Source organism: Condylostylus longicornis, unplaced genomic scaffold (assembly GCF_029603195.1).
Source record: "Condylostylus longicornis isolate FDR11 unplaced genomic scaffold, ASM2960319v2 ptg000081l, whole genome shotgun sequence".
Lineage (NCBI taxonomy): Eukaryota > Metazoa > Arthropoda > Insecta > Diptera > Dolichopodidae > Condylostylus > Condylostylus longicornis.
The window spans coordinates 2,200,026-2,227,620 of NW_026578049.1; the positions used below are offsets into that span (position 1 = coordinate 2,200,026).

The 27,595-nt window shown below is 23.4% G+C and overlaps 1 protein-coding gene across 2 annotated transcripts in view; it reads right to left on the bottom strand.

Annotated features, from left to right (window-relative positions):
* Positions 1–27,595, bottom strand: part of LOC129613133 (putative protein kinase C delta type homolog) — a 55,421-nt gene that overhangs the window by 21,187 nt on the left and 6,639 nt on the right. The window contains exon 1 of one of the 2 annotated variants that reach the window (XM_055527081.1): positions 6,876–11,152. The exons of the other annotated variant lie outside the window; for it this stretch is intronic. Within the exon in view, the coding sequence (XP_055383056.1) occupies positions 6,876–11,115 (4,240 nt within the window). The 5' untranslated portion in view covers positions 11,116–11,152. Of the gene's footprint in view, positions 1–6,875; positions 11,153–27,595 lie in introns of those variants that run through there. 2 annotated transcript variants of the gene reach the window in all.

Consider the following 27,595-nt stretch of genomic DNA (forward strand, 5'->3'; position numbering starts at 1 on the left):
TGCCGATTTCAATTTACTTTGAATTCAAAATATTTGAAATTCTTATTTCAGAAAAATTGATTTACTTCATCTATCGAACAATAGATGGCGTGGCAAAGAAATGACTCTACAGACATAAAATTTTGAAGAACAATTTTGCTCTAACTGAACTGACTCATGATACTGAACTTCCAGCAAATAAATAATGAAAAAATTTTAAAATTTTTTAAATTTTCTGACTTCACAATTCCGTTCTGTAGAGAATACCGTAAAAAATCTTTGAGAATACCGTAAAAAAACAAAAACTGCTATTGATTTACTAAATTATCAAAATATAGAGCTGATCCTTCCGTTGGATTCTACAAGTACTCAATCCGATTTTAAGTTTCATACAGTTATATTTAATTATTTTTCCGATAATTCAGAATTTGAATGTTGAATATTTTTTCATACACTTATGTATTCAATAATATTTTAAATGTGAAAAAAAATTAATAAATTTTTGCAAGTCTACCATTTCAGGTTTGAAAATTTTAAAATATAAGAAAAATTATATATGCTTCACATATATACATTTTAATGTAAATCTGAAAATAAACTTCGTGAATCTGCTGTAGAAATTCTTTTTTTTTTTTTATGAAAACAAATAAAAAAAATCAAGAATCAATTTTGTATTTATAAAGGAATTTATTTACAAAACAATTTTAAAAATTTTTTAGCCAAAAAAATAAAAAACGAAACAAATAAATTAAAATTCTTTTTAAAACAAAATTTAATTCACAATAAAAACTATAAAACGAGAGGAAAAAACAGCACAAGAAGTGCAAACAAATTACTTCAAATACCAATCTTTGAGTGTACCAAAAGTGCTTAAAAAAACTATTATAGAACGAACCAATAAATTTAATTACAAAATATTTTGAAGCATGCAGAAAAAAATGTAAACATTGTTGCCAAAATATGTAAAAAATGCACTTAATTTTTTCCCCCCAAAGTAAATGATTGTGAATATCGTTCACAATAATTTGAAAATTTTACATTGTAAAATAGGCCGAAAATAGCAATTATTTTGTAATTTTAGCAATTTTTTTTCTGTTCTTTTCTAATTTTTTTTAAATTATAATTACAATAAAAGGCATTTTACCTAAGAGTACGCTCTTTTTAATTTTATAAATAAAAAATTTTACAACAATTTAAATTTAAATTTAGATGAAAAAAAAATTATTTTTAAATTTAATAAAAGAAAATATGCAATTTAATTGTTTAGTTGATATTTTTGCTGTTAGAGTTTCTCATATGGTTTTGGACTTGTGAGAGTGCATGTATTTTACATTCAAATTAAAGAAAAAGTAAATATTCACAATAAAACAATTAAGTTCGAAAAAAAATATTCTTTATTTTCAATGTCAATGGCGTTTTAAAATAAACATTTTCAATTTCAAATTGAATGCATTCAAATCAAAAAAACAAAAATAAAAATAAAAATAATTTATTTTAAATTAAAATTCAATTATAAAATTATACAAGATAAAACAACAAAACAAACAAATTGGACGTGTTAATTATTTCCGCAGAAAATAAAAAAATAATATGTGAACGGAAATATGCGTAAAATGTTATCAATTTAAGAATCAAATACAATCTTCCAATATTTTGACAAGTACAACAAAATTCCAAAAACAATTTCGATTTTTAGTACAATTTTTAGAACAGTTTTAAATTGTGAATTGTGTGCCTGTAACTTTATTTTCAGTTCTCTTCTATGTTTACGACGCTTTACCATAAAATTATGTTGTTTACCGATTGACAATTGCCCTCGTTATATTCGATTTATTAGAAATTATTTTTTTATACGGTTTCTCAAGCATTCAATTTGGAATCTATCTAATTTTAACTATTATTCTACCAGATCCAAATTATTGTAAGTTCAAAAACTGTTGATTTTTCGTCGCATTTGAAGAACGTTCACAATTCCACACAGAGTTACACATAAGCATGTATAATATATAGTCTAATAAGTGATGACATTAGATTTGTCATCTTATTTATATTTACTTTTTATAATTTATTACTCTAAATATTTAAATCATTGTTAAATTATTACTGATTTTTCGAATTTCCTCGAATTTTCGAATAAATAAATTCAATATTTTTCTAATTCTAGCAAAAAATAAAAATATATTAACTAAAATTTGACATATTTATGACATTTTCATGATTTCTTTATGACAATTTCATTTTTTAAAATATAAAGTTCTCAATATAGTATAATAAATAATTTATAAATACCCACAATTTAAATCAAAATTTAAAGAATTGCGAATTAGAGCGTATTTACCTAATAAATATTTCCGAGCAAAAATAAATTTCGAATAACGAACGGAAAGTAGATCAAATTTTAATATTTTTTGGCAAATTTAAATTTTTTTTTTTTCTAAAATATAAATTAAGGTAAGAATAATCTGTTTAATTTTGTTTCGAAGGCAAAAATTAAAATAATTTTAGTACTGTGGTGTGCTTGCAATAATAAAAAAAATTTTTTTTTAATTTTAAAATTTTTTTGCAAAATATTATGGGGACAACGGTAATCTTGTAATTTAATATTTTGTTTGCTTTATATTTATTTTATATTGTGAATAACCTTATAAAATTATTTATAAATTTTGCTCCGTGTAGACATTGAAAATTCACTTTTAATTTATAAATCAAAATTTGAGTACACGTGTACCTGTTCAATTAAAATGGGATCCATTATTGTTCTCAAATTTTGACTTTTCCTCCAACAAACACAAAATCAATAACTGAGGAATCCGAAAAATCATTGTTTATAGAATTTTTATACAAATATTAAAAAAAAACATTAATGGAACGTGACTGAAAGTGTTCTCTTTTGTATAAACATAAATCAAAATTTCATAATTAAAAAAAAAAATCAAGTAGGAAAAATTTTTTTTTTTTGCAACCTGTACGATTTTGCATAAACAACGAAATAACTTTGAAATTTGTTTGAAAAATATTTAAAAAAAAAATTATAAATATTTCATAGGCAAATGGAAGAGGATCTGGTGGAAGATATCAAATTCTATTGTGAACATTGAAATTTTTAATGAAAAATTCATATATTTTTGCTATACCTCTTAGATCAAGCTCATATAATATGAATCAAGCTCATTCGAGATGCAGAAAAACTAGTAAAGTATACGTAAATACATATTTAAAATTCCAATTTAACCTTCTGTTTACCCATCTCAATTAATTAGAGAATTTCTAATTTTTGAAGTAGTTGAAATTTATTCACACAATGCTCTGGTCCAGTATCAAGATTTGTATAGCAATATCTGTTGGCAATAATATTTGAAACGATATATTGGGGATACAATTCCAATTGATTGTTCGAACTTTCGGTATATCTTTTTAGTAAGTGATTTAAGCACATGTTACGTTTATTAAGACGGTCAACATGAAAAATGAAAAAACAGTGAACTGAGTCCTAAAACCAATATTTATAAGTAAGGAATTTCAGAGTATAACTGCTAGTGCTTAATTTAATAAATAACACTCAATTTAAATCCATAGATAAAGTAATAATTTCCAATTCCATTTAAAAATGAATTATTGAATGGAAAACTACTTTACATCTAAATGAGAATTAGTCAAAAAATAATCTGGAATTTTGAAGTGTCATTTCTCAGACTATCTGTTTAATATAGCTTTCAAAATTTCAGGTAAAAATTCGAATCAAATTCAAACTCAATCTATTTTTACAATTAACGAAATTCCTGAAGAAAATTAAAATAAAATTTTGAATACAGCAATTTTACTAAAAAAAAATTTTTAAAATTTGCTGTTTTATTACGAAAAATATTTCTTTAAATTAAGATTAAAATTGCTTAATTTATAAACTAAAGTAGATCAATTTTTACCAAGAAAAAAATATCGTCTAAAAATAACTTTTGAGTGCATTTTTAACCTTTTTTCCGCCCATATTTTGATTAAAAAATTTCTAATAATTTCGTGTAAAAAAAAAAAATTAAAATTTAATTTTTTTTTTGCAATTTTATTTTATTTTTTGCAAAATATTTGCAACGAAAAAAAAATTAATGAAAAATTTAAAACTATTTTTTTTTTCTTTATTTTTTTTATTCGACATCGCAATTATTTTCATGCAAAAAAAACAAATCAAAATATTAAAACAAAAAATTTGACAAAATTTCTTTGCTTTTACACAAAAACACCTATGCAAAATATTTTTTTTCAATTTTTTTTTTTGCTATTATTTTGATTTTTTATTTTTTTCTGTTTAGCCTACCTATAATTATTGCCCGTTTAATTCTACATATTATACACAGAACACACATAGTTCATTCATTCCATACAGACGACAATCCAAACAAACAGACACAAAATATAAGAAAAAAAAAATTGTACAATTTCTACACAAATTTACTTGCGTATACTCGCATATATACGCAAACAATTACAGGGTGATTTTTATAAACACTATAAAAGATAAACCGGTTTTTACTATTTAACCAGTATTTATTCAGCTTATAAGCTGAATGGTGTAATTATACCGTGATAAAATCTTATTTAAGAAAGTTGGCATATGGGTTTAAGGATTTGTTTGTACAAGTTAAAAATATTGAATCTAAAATTGAGTTTGAATATTGTGATGAAAAATAGTTAATCAGTAAAATTATCGCTAGATATAAAATTAGAAAACTCTTTATGCCTGACTTGTGAGTATTTTTCTCTTAAATTTTATTCAAACCAATTTAGTATATATTTTAAGCTCATAAATTACATGATTGTGCTATAGAATAAGATTATAATTATATAAAAGCAAAATCTTTTGATAAAATCTTTATAATTTTATAAACCCAAGTGAATTGTTAAACAAAACTAATCGCGTATACGTTAATGATAATTTAAGAATAATTATAGTTGTCGAAAAATTTTTCTTCTAGTTCGACAAATCTTCAACACTTGCTAGTTTCAAACATTAAAATTCACAATTTTGTATTTATGCTGTAGGTGCATTCCTACTTTATAGACAACATTTTAACCCTGCCTTTTGCAGCGTTGGCTCAGCAAGCTTTAAATCGCTAATATTCTTACCGGACCAATTACACTTAAAAAAATGAATTAAAATTTTTTAATATTGGACGTTACCCTGTTAAAAAAAAAGTTATTATTGTTTATATTAATGTGGCGAATTTTTATACGTAAAAATACAAAAGAAAAAATTAAAAAGAAAATTGTTTTATTCTTATTTAAATTTCCTCTGGCAAAAAAATGTTCATGCGCCGAAAATTTTGTCTTTTCTTTAACTTTCAAAAAAGCAACAAAAATATTGCGCAAATTAAAAAAACATTTTCTATACGTTTTCGTTTTTTTCCTATTTATTTTTTAATTTTTTTTTTCTTATTTCTTCCTTTTATTTTCTCATTTAATCTAAAAATTTTTATCAATTTATAATCAGAATTTAAAGTACACTACTTGCCATATAAAAAAAATTAATAAATTAAAATAAAATTTATTGGTAGGTGTGTTGGAATAAAAAAAAAAATTTAAAATAAAAAACTTCCGGATTCAATAGAAATTCAAAGAGGGCGGAAAAGGGAATTAATTAATTGAATTAAGCCAAACAATTGAGATGGGTAAACAATTGTGATTTGTAATTATTTATAAGATTAATAACTGAATATTGGTCACTGAACTAAAACTTATTGGAATTACAAAGGAAGCATGCCGTTATTAAGATATTGTTGAACTCTTTAAGAAACTTTAATAAATATTTTCGAATATATCATCACTAAAATCCCTTAAAATTGAATAATTGGATGGAAGATACCAAACTATCACATGCTTATCATATTCTCGCAATATAATTTTCAGTAGTCACTGATCGAACAACCCTGTTTCTGAATCTGTGATAAAAATCAATTAAATCACTTGGTTAATTAAGAAATTTTCTGCCAAATTGTTTTGTTAAAAAATTTAAGTAGCCAAGCTATTCTCAATGGTTTGGAAATTAAAGTAAATTAAAAAAAAAAATAATTGTAAATTTTCAATAACTTCAAATAAAAATTTCGTAAAAATTAAAAATCAACAACCTAAAAGTATGCAAATTTTTAGAAACTATAAATATCACTCCCATTTTCAGAATAATTATGCAATAAAAGTAAATTTCTTTTATCATTGTTAAAAAAATCAAAATTTTTAATTAAAATAAAATTATGAGAAACATTTAAGATGACATTAAATATGCTTTAAATTGATTTATGAATTTTGTCACTTTCAAAAATTCCGAACACTTTTAATTGCGCAAATTTATTACAAATTTTATTTTATTAATGCGCCAATGTCCAACATAAAATTTTTAATTGTTAATTTTTTTGTTGCGTTTAATAAGTTTATGTTAAGATTTGCCTGTGTCAATTTGTTTATAAATAAATTTAATTATTTATTTATTTATTTTTTTTAATTATTTGTTTACCAACTTAAAACAGCAGTGTCTAATGAAAATCACAAATTTTATAAGTAGAATTAATATTTTTAAGTTTCAACCTCTCATTCTTGTATATTAAAAATTTTTGCCTGTAATTCACTATTGCCTTAACAATAACGAATCAATTCACAATATAAACACATACAAGCTTCAATTATATAATTGCCTAGCAAATATGATTCTTCTGATCAAATACTTTTGCATAATAAAATTAGTTTTTACAAAATAAAATTGTCTTATTTAAATTACCAAGAGTGTAAATTTAAAATTTTCTTTAAAAACAAAAAATTAAAATAATAAAAAACAAAGTACATAACAATTTAAATTTAAATTAAAAAAAAGGCAAGAAAAACTGAAAATAAAATATATAACGAGATCCTCTTACCTAACATTTTTTTCGGATTTGTTGGTGCTGTACCACCAACAAAACCTGAATCATTGCTGCATGTACTCATACGAATTAAATAATTATTTTCACTTCTATTTAATTCATTCTCTTCACCAGAATCATCCTCAGATGATGTTGTTTCACATTCACTATCATCTTCAGTATCAGTTGTTTCATCATCACTGTCATCACTACTATCACTGTTATAATTTGTGAATTTTTCTGGTTTCCATAATGGTCGTGGGGTTGCAATTAACATATACTTATTAGCTGCTTCATCTTTAACAAATAATTTCTTAGCATGTTCTACTTTAATTCTATTACGATTGAAGGGTTGCGGTTCTGGAGCCGCAGCCTTTTCTTTTTGTTTTTTATCTTTACGTTTCATACTATCTGAATCACTTCCACTATTACTATTATATGAATTACTAGTATCACTTTTACTTTTTTGACTTGTATCTTTTACTTCAGCGTCAACATCAAATAAAAAGTCATTTAAATTTTGTATTGTATCGAATTTTTGTAAGTTTCCACTTTTTTTATTTTCGTCTAACTGAGCTTCTTTATTTTTATTTAAAACCTTTTTAAATGAAAGTTGTAGGGATTCACGTTCTCCCACTACTGGTTTTTCTAATGTTTTTGTAGTATTCTTTAATTCTGTATTATTTGAATTACTACTATCACTCTTTAAATTTTTCTTGTTCTGATTGCTAGCACCGTTGTCTATTGACTTATCATCGGAAATATTATTGTTTGCCAATTTTAATGTGGTAGCAGAAGCTACAGCAACATTATCTGTCGGTGTGGCTGTAGCTGTAGCGGATTTTATATTTTTTGTTGTTATTTTATCGTCACATGTTTTTGTTTTTGTTGTTGCTGTAGTTTCTGGTTTATTTTTATTTTTGGCATCAGACGAAATTTCTGAATTTATTTTTGCAATTTTATTATCATTTTTCACGTCACTATTAACAGTAGAATTTTTTCCTGCTTCTATAACATCATCATTACTTGCTGTTTTTGTTGTTGTTGTTATCTTATTTGTTTTGATCTTATCTTTATCGTTAAGTTTCTTTTGATCTGATGTTGTCAAATTTTTCGAAATTGTTGAAAGAGAATTATTCTCTTTTTCTAAGCTTTTATTCTCTTTATTTATTAAATTATCATTTGAAGATTGTTTAGGAACATTTTCCGTTGCTAATTTCTGATTATCATCTAATTGTGATGTAGATTTTTTTGAAGTGATTGGTGTTTTCTCTTTGTTAAGAGTTGATTCTGGTGATGTAATAGATTCTTGTGTTGACAATTGAATTGATGACCCAATTTCAAATTCTTTTCTATTTTTATCAATTTCGGATTTATTTAAAAGATTTGATTTGGCATTAGTTTCAGTTGCATTACTTGTTATTGTTGATTTCGATGCAATTTTATTTTCTTTTCCTTGTTCATTGAATGCGGAACTTTTAGCGTCATTAACTTTATCCGATTGTACTTTTGATAATTTGTCTATTTGCTTATTGAGATTATTTTCACCAATTTTTTTATTTGTTGTAATCTTATTTAGGCCAGGAGATTTAGGGGTTCCAGGTGAAGAAATATTTGTCGCTTTATTGATATCAGATGCAGCTACATCTAATGTAGGGGTTTCTTTTTTATTTTGATCGACTTTATTTTTTATTTCAGGTGACTTGGCATCTAGCCCAGATGATTTTTTTGGCAATTCATTTGATTCTTGTAGTTGTTGTGTTTTCTGTATATTAGACTTTTCCTTTGCTTTTGTTTGTGTTATAGGTGTAGACGATGCATCAGTCGCTTTTTTTAGTTTATTATCATTTACTTCTTTTGAATTTTTGGTTGATGCGTCATTTGTAGGTGCTTTTTCTTGACTGTCTTGTTTAAAAATACCTTTACTTTTATCGCATAATGCTGATTCATTTGATCGGGCTCTTCTATTTTCGGCTTGACCACTTGGTTCTATATAATTAGTTGCTTCTTTTAATTCTTCATGTTTTTGTATATTTACCTTTTCTTTAATTGTATCAATATTTTTCACATCTTTAATTTGCTCATTTTCGAGAAGAGTTTCTCTTTTTGCCCACAAATCCTCAATTAAACTTTTCTTTCGTTTATCAAAATAAATGGTTTCTCTAGAGCCGACCGAATTCCAAAAATCTTCCCCACTATCTGATTTTTCTACTTTTTTTCCGGATTTCGCTTTATTACGCAATTTTACTTCATCCGAACCTTTATTCAGTTCAGAAGTTTTGTTTTGTGGAGCTGATTTAGGTGTAGTTGCTTTACTTGCAGATGACGGACTCATTAATTTTTGTGCTTCAGAAATTGATTCCTCATCGAATTTAAAATAGTCTGGAGTAGATGGTTTTTTAATATCTTTTTTCGCAGCCGTCAAGTCTTTTTCAGAATTGTCAACCGAAGTTGCTGATTTTTTTAATTCCAACGCTTTCGGCTTTTTGAACGGGCTAAGAGGTGCCGATTTTGGTGTCTTTGGACTTCCTGGTGAAGCATCCGCCGTTTTCAATGGGGTCTTTGGTGCTGATATTTCACTTTGTGTTCCATTACTAGGTTTAATAGACACATCAGTAGTCTTCTTTTGTTTTGGTTTATCAACTAAACATTCTTCCATATTTTCTACTTTACCGTTTTTAGCATTCAACGGTGCTTGATTTTTTGTTATCTTCGCCGTCTTTGGGGAATCTTCCAAAGCATTCATATTTTCAATAGTTTCTAACTTTTTATCTGCAGCTTTCTTTTTCTTTTTCGGTAATTTTACAATTGTTTCAACAGTTTGATTTTCTTCAATAGCATCAACATTGTAAATAATTTTCGGTGATTTTTTTCCGGTTTCTGGGCTTTGTGATTGATCTTTATTGGATGATTCTAAAGGAAGCTTTTCATCTATCCTAAGTAATTGTGATGGATTATCAACATTAACAGTGGCAGTAATTTTATGTCGAATACGTTTCTTTTTAGATTTCCTTTTGGTGGATGGCACTAAATCAGGTGTACTTTCAACACGTTCCAAATGTATAAGTTGAACGGAACCAGATGCAGATTTTTGTAGTTGATTTAATAGTTCGATTTCTTGTTCTTGTATTAAAGAAGCCCTACGTCTTAACTCTCCGGCATTTAAGTCATCATCTAATTTATCTGAAGAAATATCTTCACAAAAATCTTGAAAATCGGGACATCTAGGAATGCTTAAACGCCTTTTAGCTGTATGTGTTACATTATCTACTTCTACAATTAAATCAGTTGGTTCACCTTCCTTAGGCTTCAAATTTTCTGGTACCTCTATATCTTGATCATCATTAATTTGGGCTTCAGTTTTATTTTCTTGATCCGAAATTGGAATAATATGTTTTTCGCGTATCAAATCACCTGGTGTTTTCTTCATATTTTTTATTGGTTTCAACAAATCTTCACCAACTTTTTGACGCCATGATACGGAATTATCTGTATCGGAAACATTTGAATGATTTAAATTGGTCGTATTTGCAGTATCATTATTTGTTGAATCATTAACAATTTTTTTCTTTTTAGGTGATGCCGATGATGATGAATTAATTGTAGTATTTTGAGATTTTCTTGGACGTGATATTGATAAACGTACAACTGTACGATTTCGTTTAATAGTTGATCGATTAATAAAATTAGAATTATAATCATTTTCGTTATTATTAGTAACTTTATTATCATCATTTTGTTCTTTTACATCCCTGTTATTATTATTAATATCAGTTTTCGATTCATCTACTAAATTATCTGTTTTCGATTCATTAATATTTTCTGTAATTGAAGTTGTAATTGGTGTCGATAAATTATAATTACGATATTTACTAGTATTACTTTTTTTAAAACGTTCTTCAGATACATCGATATCAGCTGTATTAATATTAATTGGACGTGCCGGTGTATATGTTGAATGATATGTTGATGTTATATCTGTTGATGAAACTTTCGGTGAATTGATACGTGTTAGAGAAGTTAAACCTCTTGATGTATATGGTGTTTCACTGATTGTTGATAAATTTGGACGATATCTTGAACTACTCGCATAATTTGATCGTAATGACGAAGTTGATGTTGATGGTAAAGAATATGTTAATGGACGTGTGTATGATGTATAAGCACCAGGTAAATATGATGAATAAGAATCTCTACTGGTGCTTGTAGCAATTGGAGCCCAATATAAACCAGAAGAATCAGTATATAAAGGCATTTTTGCCTATTTTGTGTATTTGTTCAATATGTATATAAAAATAAATTTTTTTTTTGTGTCGTTTCTTTCTTTCTTTTTTGTTTTTACTTGTATTTGAAAGATAATTATTTAAATGATCTTTTCATATTTTTGAAGGAACAGTATTATTGTTTCTTTCTTTTTTACATATTTTCAATAATTTTAGTATTTTAGTTTATTATTTTATTTAAAATATAAATTAATTTTCGTTTTAGACATTAAAATCATATAAAATTTATTATTATAAATTCAAAGAATTTGATCTTATGTAATAATTTTTATTTTTTTCAATATTAAAATTTCACTATGTAAAATACTCTTTGAATTTTTTTTGAAATAAAATTTTTGCTTTTTTTTTCTTTTTGTTTTATCTCACTTTTACTCATTTATTATTAAATTTGTATTTAATTTGTATGGCACTAATTATTCGCGTTATTTTTGGTGTTTCAAAAAAAAAATTTTTTCTGCAATAATTTTCATCAAATTTTGTATTTAAATTTAATAAATTTTTAAAAATTTTGTTTTAATTATTTTTTATTTTTTATTCAAATTTAAGATTTAAAAATCACAAATAATCCAACCCTGACATTAAAAACAAAATTTTTTATTATTTTTTCTTATTTTTTTAGAGAATTATAAAGAGAACCGTTTCAAAAAATACAATACAAATTCTTATATACAAATATAAAAGGACAAATCTATATTTTAAAATTATAAAAGATTTCGCGACCGTGTACAAAACAAATTATTTAATAATTATTCCTTCCACCGTTGTTCGAAGACTGAATATGAAAAGAAAAAATATTTGTGTTACAGTTGAGATTGAAAAAGAAAGAATTTTTTTCTTCTTGTTTTTAATTTTTTTCTTGTTTTTTTTTGCTGTTGTTATGAAAAATGTTATTCTCAATATGAAAAGGCAAAAATTCATGTTAAAATTTGAAAACAAAAGAAGATCTTTGAAAAAACAAAATTTTCTTATTTTTTTTCTTTTATTTTTTTTTTTTTTCATATTTCCAAGGAGAAGAAAATTGAAAACAAAGTGTTACAATGAAATCAAGTGAATTATGAGAAATTGAAAATTTATAAAGAGAAATAAAATCTTGTACTCATAGAAGAAGATCATAAAGAAAATATTATAATGTTAAATGCTCTGCTCAGCAAATCATACAGAATTTTTTTTTTTATTTCATACATGGTTAAAATTTTTTTCATTTTTGCTTTCATAACATTCCTTATTCTGATTTTTCTGTTAGAATTTGAGAGCAACAGCCTTTAAGGTCATTTGTATGTCTGGTATGTCTATAAAAGAAAAAAGAGAGAAGGGGGCAATATCGACAAGGTAATCAAAAAAGAGAGAAAAATTTCGAAAAAGAAAATGTCACAAAAAAAATAAATTTTTTATGTATTTTTGACCCCCGAACAATGAGTTTTTTTTTAATATATACCTAGTATATATGGAAAACAAAAAAAAATTTTTTTTTGTATTAATAGAGAAAATAAATTGTCATTATTAAAAAATAATTTTTTCGCTTTTCGGTTTCTGGTTTATTAAAAATATTAAGTAAAAATAAAATCAATTCAAATAAATTAAAGAATTTCTATATGTGCACTTATAGAATAGGATAATCACATGTTTATTTGATTGTAAATAGTGGCATTTTTTAAAATTTTGGCAAATACTCTTTTACGATTAATAACTAAGTCTTATAAATTAATTAATTTTATTTGCATTTCAAAATTAAGCTTATTTACACGAAGTTTATTCTACTATTATAAATTTTTAGGAATTTTTCCATTAATACAATAATGTTATACAAAATTTATACAAATTGCGCATAATATATTTTTACGATTGTGAACAACTTAACTTTTTTTTATTAAAAATGCTAATTGCTCTAATTAGAATATATTTTCGAATTATACACTTATGAGTTTTGTAGGAAGGGTATACAAAGTTTGTTACTCCGTTCAGAAATTATAACAGTAAAAATAAATGGTTTGCAGCACTAAGATTGCCTGGTCTTCCTATTTCAGTGATAAATTTTTTTTGCGTTAAATTGAGCCAATATTAATTATATAAATTTATTGTAATCAATTATATAATTGATTTGTGTAATTATCCAAGTACATGTCATGCAATTTCTTAAGTAATTTAAACATATTTCAAAAATTTACACAAGCCATTCCGGAAAAAATTTGGTACAGGCTCCGTACGTACGTCTGGTTGCTGTTATTAATGTCTCGAAAAGCATTCGTTATGTGTTTTAAAATTTATTTGTTCTCTTTCACACGGATTCCATATAGATATGATACCTATCCTAAAAACATTCGCATACGGCTATCAAAAAATTCTTTCCCATTAATTAAATTTTTTCTCATACAATTCATTTCAGGTGAGCCCGCCAAATATAATTAATAATTTAATTTAAAATTCCTTTGTTCTCTTATTTTCTCTCGCTGTCTTTTCACAAGCATAAGATATAAGCTAAAGAAGTTTTATTATTATCTTTTCGTTAACAATTCTGGTTCTGTAAGCTTGTAAAAAAAAAATTGATTTTACTGCATAACATACATGCAAAATACATAATTTGCATATAAACTGTATAATAAAATACAATTTGTATTATATGCTGCCATTAATCTAAATTCTCAACTTAATTACCTAATCGATAAACAAACAAACATACTAATAATAAACTAATAATTAAATCAGTTCATTCTATTTAAGCCCATACAAACATTTACACATACTTACATATATTATATAAAGAAAACAAGAAAGAATAAGAATAAGCCTACATTAAAATTGTTACAGTTATACAATTATATATATATTGCGTTAGTCACGTTCTATAATTTGATCAAAGGCCAAATATAAAACACAAAAAAAAAGAAAAAGAACAAATAAATTTCTCCCAGGTATAAATCGGTAAATTTTTTAATAAATTTCTTTTACATATGTACGTATATAATATTTATATATAGCTGCTTAACAATCGAAAATAATAATTTGTTAATTTGCGTCTGACCAAAAATAATACAACAGAATAGACAACAGAAACTTTCATCTCTTATTTTTTTTCTTTTTATTTTGAATTTCTGTTGATCGCTCATTTACTTTTCAACTCCTTTTATTCTTTTATACTTTCTCTTAGAAATTAATCTGGAAAAAATTTCAATAACAAAAAAAACATAGAAATAACATTTAACAGAATATTCTGTAAAAAAAAACCTCCTCATTTTTCATTTCTTGAGAGAGGCTCTCATTTCTCATCATGGCAAATATCAAAAAAATCTCATAATAATAATTAGAGTATAATTTGTATGTCAAAATGTTTGCTTAATAATTAAATTTTTCTTTTCAATATTTTTGCTGTTTTTAACTTGTTGATATAAAAAAATTTTTATTTTTATTTTTAAGCTTTTGATTTTCTCCTGCTTGTTTGGTGTGTTTTTTGCTTTTTGCTGACAAAGTACGCGTCAATCTGCCACATTTATCATACAAGAAAATTATTGAGAAAGAACAGAAGTAAATTTTATTTTTTACTTTTGTTTTTTGTTTCATAGTCCACAGACTCAATTATGAAATTTTATAAATCAAAATTAATTTAATTTTTTTTTTAATAATAAACATTTATAATGTATTTTTATTAATGGTTGGAAAGAATGAAAACTATTTTTATCTCGCAACTTCAAAATGAAGAGCATGAAAAAAAAAAACAAATCGTAGGTAACTATTTTACTCTTTTGTTTGTTTGTTTGTTTTAAATGATTGTCGTGTGTTTATGACGACATTTTTATTTGTTTTGCTGTTAATGATAATTCAATATGGTTTATTTTTAAATTAGATTCTAAATTCTGGACCGCATTTTCAAAATTTTACTATTATATAAAAATGAAATTTTAATTTATAAATAATGTACATAAATTTTCGTTGTTGAATGACATTTTGATAAATTAATTTTGAATAATTTATAGTACATATACAATTATAATATAAAAACTTTAAGTTGAATATAAAACAAAATTTACAGTAAATTTCAATTAAATTTAATTTGGATATGGAATTTTAAAAATATTAAATCTTATTACTTAGTACAATTTTTTGACAGAGAGAAAAGTACAGAAAAGTACAAAATGATCCAACTTTGAATTCCAAATGATATTGTAATTGAAATGATGCATGTAATAGAAATTAACAAAACAATTTTTGAATTTAAATTGTAATTAATGATTTTCGTACATATATCATAAAAAATTGCATATTTTTGGGTGCAAAGTTATTCTCGCTCATATACTAAAAACTAATATCTATTTAATATAAAATTTTTATCGAACAAATTTCATTCAATTAAGGATAAATTGAGTTCGAACAAAGCTTCAAATATTGAGTTTTTAACTGAACAGCACTGCCGGTAAAATATAGCTTAGAGAAAAAATTTTCTCTGAAAGTTACATAGCGTTTTGTACATTTCGTTGCAACAAAACAACAATAAATGTTTTGAAAATACATAAATTTAATTGTTAAAATTGTTGATTTTTCAAATGCAATCTTTAATTTATTGCTTTCATTAAAAATTTATAGTTAAATTAAATTAGAATTTTAAAATATCGGAAAATGTTCATGAACATTTATAGTTACTTTTGGTTATTATTGTAAAATGATGTCTAAATTATATTTCAGTTTACAATGTTATGATTGTAAAGCTATTTAAATAATTATAAAAAATTTCTTTGATCCCTTTTTCCTTCAAAAATTTTTATGAAACTGGATGTGAAAACAACAAATACTTAATAAATTAAAATTTTAATTGTTAACAAGCCCATAAATATGAGAAAATTTTGAGTTCGTGGACATTCATTTACACATCTATAATTCTTCATTAGTTCAACTTTTCAGTATAAAATTTTATACAATTGAATTTAATATATAAGTAAAAATAAAATGAAAATTACTAATAAATATAAAAATATTTTCCAGTTAATATGAAAATTAAATTGAAATTTCAAAATGTTTTCCAAGAAAAAAAACTATACACTCAATATTTTAAGCAGAAAAATTCTTCTTTCACGAAAAATTCAATATTTTGAATAGTAAAAAAATTTCATCAATTTTCACTTTAAAAAAAAAAAACACAAAATAATCTGTAAATATGTCAACATTAATCATTTGTAATCCGATTACAAATTATAAAGTTCAAAATAAATAAATGCCAAAATTAAAAGTCACAAAACTTTGAAAGAAATTTAATTTACGTGATTACATTATCGAAAATTTTCGCACATTTTTAAAACAACAACAACAACAAAAATATTTTTATTATATAAAATTTTCTTCTTCTATCAAAGTTCATCACACCCAAGATAATCAAAAGAAAAACATGAAATTTTCTTGCATGCGAACTACAATTTTCATATCATTTTGTTCATCAGTGCATCATCAAGAATTGCATTCAGACATCTATACTTTTCTTTTGTGTACAACATGACCTACCTACTGTAATAAAATTTTTTTAAGAATTTTTTATTATTATTTTGCAATGAAAAAGGAACATAAACGCATTCGACGAGTATCAAAAGTGCCGAAAAATCTTAATTAAGAAAATTTTCTTTTATAGAATTTTACAAAAAGGCCTATAATTTTTTTTACATGTACTGCTGTAATTAAAATATATAATTTACAAATTTAAACAATTTTAGAAAAAAAAGAAATATGTTAATCTTAATTTAGTAGAATTTTTAAAATTTTACAAAGTTTTGAACAAATAGAGACAGTTAATAGGAAGACTGAAACATCAAGAGGAAGATTCAAGCAAGTTTTTTTGATATTTTGGATTTATTATTTGAATTTTCAATTTACTTATACATTTTTAGTAAAATTTGAAAATAACATCTATCTTGATTTTATTTTTATAAAATTTAGTTCGGAATAAATAAATGCCTAGATTACCTTCCAGTCATAGACAAAAATTGGAAAGTGGTTTACATAAAACTAAAATTAAAATACTCCATTTTGAAAAATTTTGTATTTAAAGAAGAAAACGCCACATTTTAATTATTTGAATATTTCAACTTGCAAAAACCTTCGAAAGGATCACAAAATTTTGGGCTCTTAAGCAGTACAAACACACAAAATTTAACTTCACTCATTAGAATTAAGACTGTACTGTAGATTTGGCTTGAAAGTAAGTAATTGTAAATAGAAAATTTCGTTTCTGGAATGAGAAGAAATGCTTTTGGGACACATTGACTACGATACTATAGTTTCTTACATAATATCAAAATTACTAAAAATTAGACAACTATGAGCTTTCAATTGAGGCTATCACAGAACGTCTTACATATGCATGCAAATTTTTGCAAATTTATAGATATAAATTAATAATTAATTGAAAATTGCAATTTAAATTTATTAATTTAATATTTTCTAAATCCAAAATCCAATTTAATAATTTAATAAAATGTAATTTTTTCTATTTTTTGTCTTTAATGAACTCATATTTTGTTGTAACGTTTTGGCATTTAAAATTTCAAAAAAAAAATAAAATATGACAAAGGCTTCCCGTTATTGCAAGAGAAAAGAAAAATAAAACAAATTTTTATGTACTTTAATTTTAAAACAAACAACTTTAATTTGATAAAAATCAAAATTTTGACTTGTAAATGTCATCATTTAATTAATTAATGTTTTCCATTATGTAAAACTAAAAATTTTTAATGAAAACGATCAAAAGATTTTTCTAACATTAATTTTTGTTTTTTTTTTTTTTTTGCTGTATATGCAAGTTAAACGAATTTAGGTTAATTAGAAAAGTCAAACTAAAATTATACAATTTTAATTTTCTTTTGAATTCGGAACGCAAACCGAATATGAAAAAGTACTTTCGGGCTAACCTATAATCAAACAATTAAAATTAGATTTTTAAAAAACATGTTTAAGGTCGTAAAATATTACTGTTAAAAACAATTTTTAGAAATGTTATCTTAAAATTTATACACAATCAAAATCGCTTTGAAATGTCAACGAACAGGTTTAAATTAGAATATTTGATTCATAAACCAAATAAAGCAATGGCGGAGGTTAATTTAACTCCTGATTTAAAAAAAATAATAAAAAATATTTCGAAATATAATTAATCAGAGCTAAAAAATATAATATTTTTTTGGTTTTCACTAACTTATATTGGAAACTAGCATAATAAAATGAATAGTGTGACCGTCTTCTTAATATTCCGCATTATACTTAATATAGAAATTCAAGATATTTTATTCAAAATTTCTAATTTAATTTAAATCTGTAATCCAGAAAAATTTGATTCAATTTGAACAATTTGATAACTCAAAGGTTGCTGTCAATTTGGACAATTTGACAATTTAAGGATTGGATTACTAATTTGACAATATAGTAAGAAAACAACAAACGAAGGCAATTGGAAAACAAATCAAGGGTCGAAAACTGAAATTAAGTATGAAGAGGTTAAATAATAATACCGAGTTAAGTGTTAGTATAACTCAATTCCAAATTTTTCTAAAAAATTACATTAAATGTGTAAACAAATGATTTATTAAAAATTATATTAATTTTGACTAAAGCAGTTTCCACTTATTGCCAAAAATTTATGCATATTTTATAAATTGCGTACACTTTGCAATTTTTATTAGAAATCAATTGTCAAAGCGATAGACATCTAGTGCAATTATATTTGAGATTTTATTAATTAAAAATATTCTATACTAATTTATTTTGGTATAAATTATTACTTGCTCAATTACTTTTATAATCTCAATTTTTTAAATGTCAACGATGATAATTGCGTTTAAATGATTATTTTTTTTAAAATTTACGTTAATATTGCCTTTTCTCTTCAAATATTACCTACATTTTTCGAAAATTATTTATTAAAAAAATTATAAATATGCCTATAGAACAACAACTATGTAACAATACAAAATAGTTTAATTTAAGAAAAAAAAAATATTTTAAAAATATTTTAAATATTTTTCTTTTTTATTTTTATTTAATTTTTATTTTTTTTTTTCTGTTTTAAAAACTAAAAATAGAACAAAAAAAACGATGTTATTAAAAATAATTCTTGGACGAAACAACGAACATTAGGCGCAATCTTTTTATTGTTATTAGAATTTTTATTTAGTAAAATTAAAACATTATTAAAATCTTGTTTTGCTTTATTTAAATTGGCGACAATTTTATAAATTTTATAATAAATATTTTAAGGTCAGTGATAAGTGAAAAATTAAAATTTTTCAAAATTTGCAATAAAACTGAATTTTTAAAAGTAATAAAAACAAAAAACACGAAAAACAACAATTGTTTTTTTTTTTTTTTAAATTTAACGCAAATGAAATGAAAATGTGAAAATACGTCAAAAATATTGAATATTAAAATTGTTATTTTGAGCCTACGTGACACATATACTAAAAATTTCGAATAATAACACCAATTTTTTATTATGCAAAAATGTTAAAATTATGTATATGACTTGATTATTTTAACAAACAATAGCTGGCGCGAAGAGCGTATTAATTCTATTTTTGACAATTTCAAATGCTCGGACTTAAACATCATTCTTACACGAAGTAATTTTTAATTTGGTTTAATATTAAAACTTAAAAAATACGAGTACTAAAAGCCGGGGAAATGAAAAATTTCTTTTTAATTTGATTAAAAATGTTTCAGAAAATCTCAACTAAATAAGATTTTACATAAACCTAAGAAAAAATCTTATAAAGTATAAATAGAACTTGTATGCAATATAAAAATAGATTAATTTTATTTTTTGCTTTCTTTATTACTTTCTGTATATATATATATATATATAAAATAAAATACCTTTAATTTAATAATATGTGACTAAAAAATTTTTTCAGCGCCAAAATTGTTTTTAAAATTTAATATCAATCACAGTTCCCGAGAATTACAATTGGACAAAAAAAAAATATTGTAAACAATCAGCGACAAGGTTGTTAAAATTTTGCAAATATTATCTGCGAAAATTGAACGCCGGTTACTGTGGCGCTCATTTACAATTTAAAATAGGAAATCTATTATTCACACTACAATATTTTTTTACCTAATTTCAGGAAAATAATTTCACATATAAATTTCATTAAAATTCGCCCACATTAATCAATTTAATTTTTTTTACGAAAATCTTATTTTATAAATCAATAAAAATTAATTTGGAATTTAAGTTTTTATTAAAAAGTCAAATTACTAAATAAAATTTTAAATAATAATTTTATATTTGATTTATTACTCTATAATACTCGTATTAAAAAGTCAGAAACAAAAAAAAAATTTCTGGATTTCTATCATATTTTAATCTCTATATAAAAAATTATTATATTTATTTATATGAGAAAATTTTTTACTATTTTAGTGTAAAATTTCAAATTTAATTGAATAAATTATTGGTAATATATTATAATATTAAACTTTTTTGGTGATTCATACACCCATTGGTCTTCTTTAATCTATATAGATTTGCAAAAATCAAATATATCATTCTTAACTTTAATTATTATAAAGCATACCATTTAAATTAGAAAGTAAATTTTAATATTTTCAAGCAATTTATGAATACGGTTAATATGGTATTATTTGTTAAATGTAAATACAATTTCTTAAAATGAGAAAAAAAAATTTAAAATCCGTCAAAAATTTTGGTATTTTATTTTAATGTCAAACTCATTCTAATGTACGAGTATTGAGAATTAATCTTATTGTAAACACAACAGTCAGTTTCTCGTATATATATCCCTTGAGCACAATTTATCGTACATGTCCCTTGAGTATATAGTAAGTGAAAAATATGGAATAAACTTTGATCAAACCAAATACTGAAGGAATGAATTGCCGAAAATGAGAACTCCGCCCCTTATTTATACTTCTACATTTTACTACCTTGGGGGTAAATACTCCTAGCATTAAAATTTAAAAAATGGTTAATTTCAGTGACTGTTTTGCAGTTTTGATGTTCGTTTAAGGCCTGAACGATTGAAAGAACAAGCCGCTACATCTCTGCGGCTGCGATATTTAAAAAAAATTTTGTTCCAATAAGTTCTTCATTCGGAAACCAAGCTAATTGTTTTCCAATTCCGTATAGAAAGCTTTAAACTATAAAGTATCCAAAAAATCTCAAAAATAAAAATAAACTACGAACAAAATGGAACATACAAATTTTTTATATTACTAAAGAGGCTGATTCAAAATGAATTATGGCTATCGAGACTCTATGTAGCACCATAAACAAAATATGTCAGCAAACGCTCTCTTTAGGTTTTGAGAGAATCAGAATTTTGAAATAAGTATAAAAGAAACCATAGAAATTTATTCATTCAAAGTAAATTTTTATGGAAATTTAAAATGTTTTTTTTCTTAGCTAATTTTAATTTTTTGAATATCAATTTAGAAAATTCACAAATATTTATAATATTTACGTAGGTAACAAATTTTATAAACAAATCAAAAATTTTTAAATTAAAATTAAAACACAATTTTTTTATTTTTTTTTTCTTGTTTTCTCTTTCAAATTTCAGACGTGTTTGGATATGTGACAGATAATAAATTTGTTTTATTATCATTAATGTACGAGTTAATCTTATTGTATACGAAAACAACAGAAATTGAGTGAGCAAACGTTTCGACCTTTCTTATGTCAACGTTTTTTTTTTTTCTTCATTCTTTTATTCATTTACATTTTCGTCATCTAATTGTTTCTGGCAACTTTGAAATTTTTTACGTAGGAAACTAATATTAGCTAATAACAATATAAGAAAAAAAAATTAAATATTAAGTAAAGAATAAGAAAAACGTCGAGTTATTATGAAATTTAGTAGTATTTTTGTAATTTTAAAAATAGAAAAATTGAAATAAAAACAAAAATTAATCTTCGTGTTTTTAATTTTATTTAATTTTTCTTTTTGTTCTAAATGAAAAAGAAAGTTATGATGTGAATTTTGACAGATTGTCAATTTATCGAATGTATCACGTGACATTTTAGGTACACTTTCTAATTATAGTTTTTCAAAATTATGAAAAATTTTCGAAAATAACAATTTGTTTCAAGTTCAAATTCAATTTACTAAAGGAATTCAAAGAATTTTTTCTAATTTTTCTTTAAAAATTACGAGTACTAAATTTTTTTTTGTAAATAATTAAATTTTCTGTTTTTTATTTTGTTCTAAATATGTTTTTTAAAATTTGTATTAAGATTTTATTTGACAATGACATTCAAATATAAAAATCCCCCCCATACTTTTAGATTTCGAAATTAAAAATGAGTATTTCGGGAACTTAATAAATTTTGGACTTTCCATAAACTAAAAGTTTAAATAGTACTAAAAATTTCTAATTACTAAAGTTGTACTGAAATATCTCATACTCTTTTTTATTATCAAATTAATTAAATTAATAATCAAACTGTAAATCAAAAAACAACAAAAAAAAATATAAGCAAATAATTCTTGCGCCGTTTGCTATGCAATTTTTTCCCATTATAAAAATTTACATAATATGTACATAAGATGTGGAGGAGATATTGTGCTACATGACTTTATAACAAGAAAAATTTTGTAAATAAAACAAAAATTCTCATGGAATTTTACAATTTTTAAAGAAAAACATAAAAAATAAAAGCTATTATAAAAATTTTAAACAACACAATTAACATTGACACAATTTTGTAAAATTTTTATTCTGATAAACCATTGGAATTCAAAATTTTCAATGTCTGATACGAGTAATATGAAAATATTTTTATGAAAATTATGTTGCGATTATGTTAGAAGAAAAAAAACATAATGTTTTCAATGGAATTCTTAAAATTTTTTTATTAAAAAATATAACAAATTTATTATAAAAACAAGATTTTATTTAGAACGCAATAACAAAAAAATAGGAAGAATTGTGAGAACCATATGTAATGAAAGAGGGAGAGAGAGAACTATTTTTCTTGTGTATAAAGTAAAAACATATCGAATTATAATTTTTATAAATTGTTGAGAGCAAGCAAAAGTAAATGATGCCAATTAGATTAAGTCAAAAAACATACTCGTTAATATATTAATAGATAGTAGATTTATCCTCGTTTTGGGATAATTAAAGGCAGGACTTCTTAAAGTGTTTGCGTTTTTAATTTTATTAAAAATTGTAACATATCATACTTTATTGGAATTGATTAAACTTTTCTTATTCAAAGAATTCAGAGACGTCAGATGCCAGTAAGCAATAAATTAATATTAACTTAATGGAAATTTTTTTATACAACTGCAGAACAGATGGATGACGTAATCAAAGCAAACGAGTTAAAAGCAAAAAAATTAAAAAATTTTTCTCCTCGAAACGGACTCGAACCAGTGACCTACCGCTTTCTAAGCGGACGCTATACTAACTGAGCTACAGAGGTATTAAAAAATTTCCGACGAAATGTTCTTTATATTGCTTCATACTGTTATCCACATGATTAATTAGCATTGTTTACGTTGAGATGCTACATGCAATCTTCTATTTGAAACACACAATCAGAAGAAAATATATATAAATAGGTGTTGTGCCTATTACACTAATATATTAAATTTTACTAATAAAACGTGTAGTTGTTTATTGTAAATAGTATTATGCCTTTGATTACGTCTGTTCTGCATTTGCAAGAAGAAATTTCCATTAAGTTAATTTATTATTAGTGTAATAGACATAATACTCATTAATACAATAAATTAATATTATAATTACTCTCCAAATGAATCCGTATTCAATATTTCTTAAACGGTTTACTTGCTTTGTTCGGGCGCCAGTAAAATAGCAAAATAACAATTCTGTCACAATGAATTTCTTCTATATGTCATACTTTGTCATACTTTACGTTATCATACTTTATGTTAAGAATTACATTTTTTTATTGTTAACCAAATCCCAAATTTTTAGAAAATAACAAAAGTAAAATTAAGTGGAAAAAGTGATTTCAAAGAAAAACACCATTTTTAAATTGTATTTATTTATTTAATAATTTTTTGGTATTATTTTCAAATACTAATCATTAAGTTTCAAGAAAATTCTTTTATACATGTATTCTTGTTCTTAACTAAAAATTTGAGAAAATTTTAAAATTCCCAAAAGAAAAAAATTAAATAAATAAATAAACAATAAATGAATTTGAGTAATTTTCATAAATAACAAAATAACAAACAGCATTTTTACGTATAAATGTTTATAAATATTTTTTTTTATAAATAAAATTTAAATTATTATTACAACAAACAAATAATTAGACCGGCATATAAAACATAAATTGTTTCTTTATTTTAAACACATTTAAATGTCAAATAAAAATTTTTAATTAATTGTAAATTTACAGGTTTTTTATTTTCTATATATATATAAATAAAAAAAATGTAAATTTTTGTACAATAATGCACTAAAATTAATTTTATACACCTAATATTCATTCTATGTACATACCGACATATATATGTATATGTATAGCTAAATGTATAAAGGTATAATAATCAAATCGCAAAAACAACTAATTTAATTCTCTAAATAGTACATAGGAAGAATAAATAATTTTATTTTCTTTATTTTTTTGAAAAATTTACAAAATACGTAAGAACTATATATACAATAACTACATACTATCAGCATATATCATCAGCATATATATTATAGGTACAGATTTATTTTGAACTAATGTATAAGTTCTATACATTGAACGTACAGTGCCAGCGATAAATTTTCGAACAAAACATAAACTTTTTAATATATTGAAGAGATTTCCATAATAGTTTTAGTTAAAAATTTAAAAATTTTATTACTATAAATTCGTACATTATAAATGAAAATTAAATTAAGGATATTTGAAAAAATACTAAAATTAAATTGAATTGAGGATAATTTAACTTTAGTTCGAATTTTAAATATAGGTGAATTGAATATTAAATTGGAATACATAAAATAATTATCCAATGAATTGTGTATAAAATGTAAGTATATATTATGAAAAAAAAAGAATTTTGCCGTAAAGTATGCAATTTTTTTAACTCTTCCAATTTTTTCGCAGGACAACAAAAGTAACATTTCTGCCACATTTTCGTATTCTTAAGATTGGAATTTCTTCTAAACTGACTGAAATCTATCAATTTTCTGTTTGTCCCGAAGAGACTTTCTATAGCTTCGTTTTAAAGCCACTGAACGGCTCAGCCTCATTAAATGCTATGTTGCTCCATCAATGACAAGCATGTCTGTTCCTAAATATCAATGACTTCTACAAACTCGGGGTCCAAAATGGAATGACTTTGTTTTTGCTATTCAACTGTACTAGCACCGAATTTCATATGTATTGAGCGCCCGAATTGTTAGTCAGATATATTAGGCCAGCTATTTTGACTATTTTTTTTTTCTATATTTTGACAAACAACATTTGCACCAAAATCTCTCGATATCACTGTATATTAATAGAATATCAAAATAATACAACAATTTTTCAATGTTGTTTTATTTATCGTCTAAGATTTTTTTATCCCACATTATAAATTATTTTCTTTGGAATTTAAAAGAATTTTGGTTTGACCAGATGGCTTAATATATTGAATTTAATTTATATAAAAATTTAAATTAAGTAAAAATTAACCTTAAAATATTAAATTTACTGATTCGTATGCTGAGAATTAAAATTTTTCTTATAATTAAAAATTAAATTTGTTGAATATATTTCTTTGATTTTTTTTAATTACTTCTTTTCAATTCTAATTTTATTAAATTTATAAAAATTATAATTACAATAAAACAACTAATATACAATTTATACAATTATACCAAAAAAATCATTGTACAAATAACAACAAATATGTTGGTATTACGATCATAATGGTGTGTATGACGTAAAAAAATTGCTAATTATTTCGCGCGACACGTTTTCATTATTATTTCATCTTTTGATCTTTAAAATAAATTAAGTATTTTTAGAAAATAAATTTTCTTCTCTAAAAATTATTAATTTTTCTTTTCTATTTTTCTGATGCTAAATTCTAAAATTTAAACATAAATTTTTTTTTGTTTTTCTTCTATTCTCGCAAATTCAAGAAAAATCAAAACATATTTGTCGATGGATTTGGCTCGACATTTTTTGGACTGAAAATAATTGGATTTTGTGGATTTGAGCCCAAAAACTACATTTGTAATATAAATTAGTAAAGTTAATAAATTTTTCAAATAAATTTATTAGAATAATAATTAAAATATTTTTCTTTTGATAATTATTGCAATTCATAATGTAATCAAAAAAATTATTGTTACAAAATTAAATGAGAAGATTTTAACCCATTAATTCATTTTCATTTTAGGAATAAATTTGAATTTTGAAAGCTGTCTGAGTAATAGCATAATAATAGCACCATAATATTCAAGTACAAATGTTGAACGAAAACAAAAAGAAAAATTTGTATGTAAAAATTTGTAGAAAAATTTTTAAGGGTAAACACTATAAGCCTAATAAGGCACATACAAAATTTGACATCTACAAAAAGAGTGTTGCTTCTAGACTAATAAATGGAATCGCAAATAATGAAACTGTACCCGGAATGAAACTACGGCCGCAAAATTTTTTCAATTCCTTCCTTCTTAATTCTTCGGTTGCGTTTTGTGCCATATTTTACTCTTTCAAACTTAATTTCGACAACATTTATTAAGAGACAACAATTAATACAACATAAATTTTTTAAGGTAGTTGAAAGAAATAATTATGTACATTTATTCTTAATAACGATTATATTTATGCATGTAATATTAAATTCTTAATGAAAATTATTTTGAATAAAAAACTTTTATTTCAAGTACATAGAAATTCAGGAAGGATCATGAATTTTTATATTTCCGAACACATTGAAATCTAATGTTTTAAATTCTATTTTTTGATTTACACATTTTATAAAATATAAATAGAATATAATTTAGAAATACTTTTAACTTTAAGGTATGTAAGACAATTACGGTAAAACAAATTAAATGTACTCTCATAAGACTACTCCCACACCACAATTTTCTAAAAATAATAATGTCACTATATTATAATTTCATTACTATTTACATTTTATTACTGTTACAAAAAATCCCTATAAATAAAATTTTGGACAAATATAATCATCAAATTTAAAAATAATTCACTCGGAAATTAAAGAGTTTAATTAAAAACAAAAAAATTATAATACAAAAACAAATTATAGTATACATTGAGTGTTGAATGCAATAAACAACTTGTAAAATAATATTGTATGACATAAAAGACGAACAAAAACAATTTACATATATAATAATATAATTTTTATGTATGTAATTATATTGGTGTATCACTAAATCACTAACGTAATATTCATTGTTTTGTTTTCGTATTTTTAAATAGACTTACTAAATTTATAAAAATAAATTTTTTTTTACAAATTCATCATT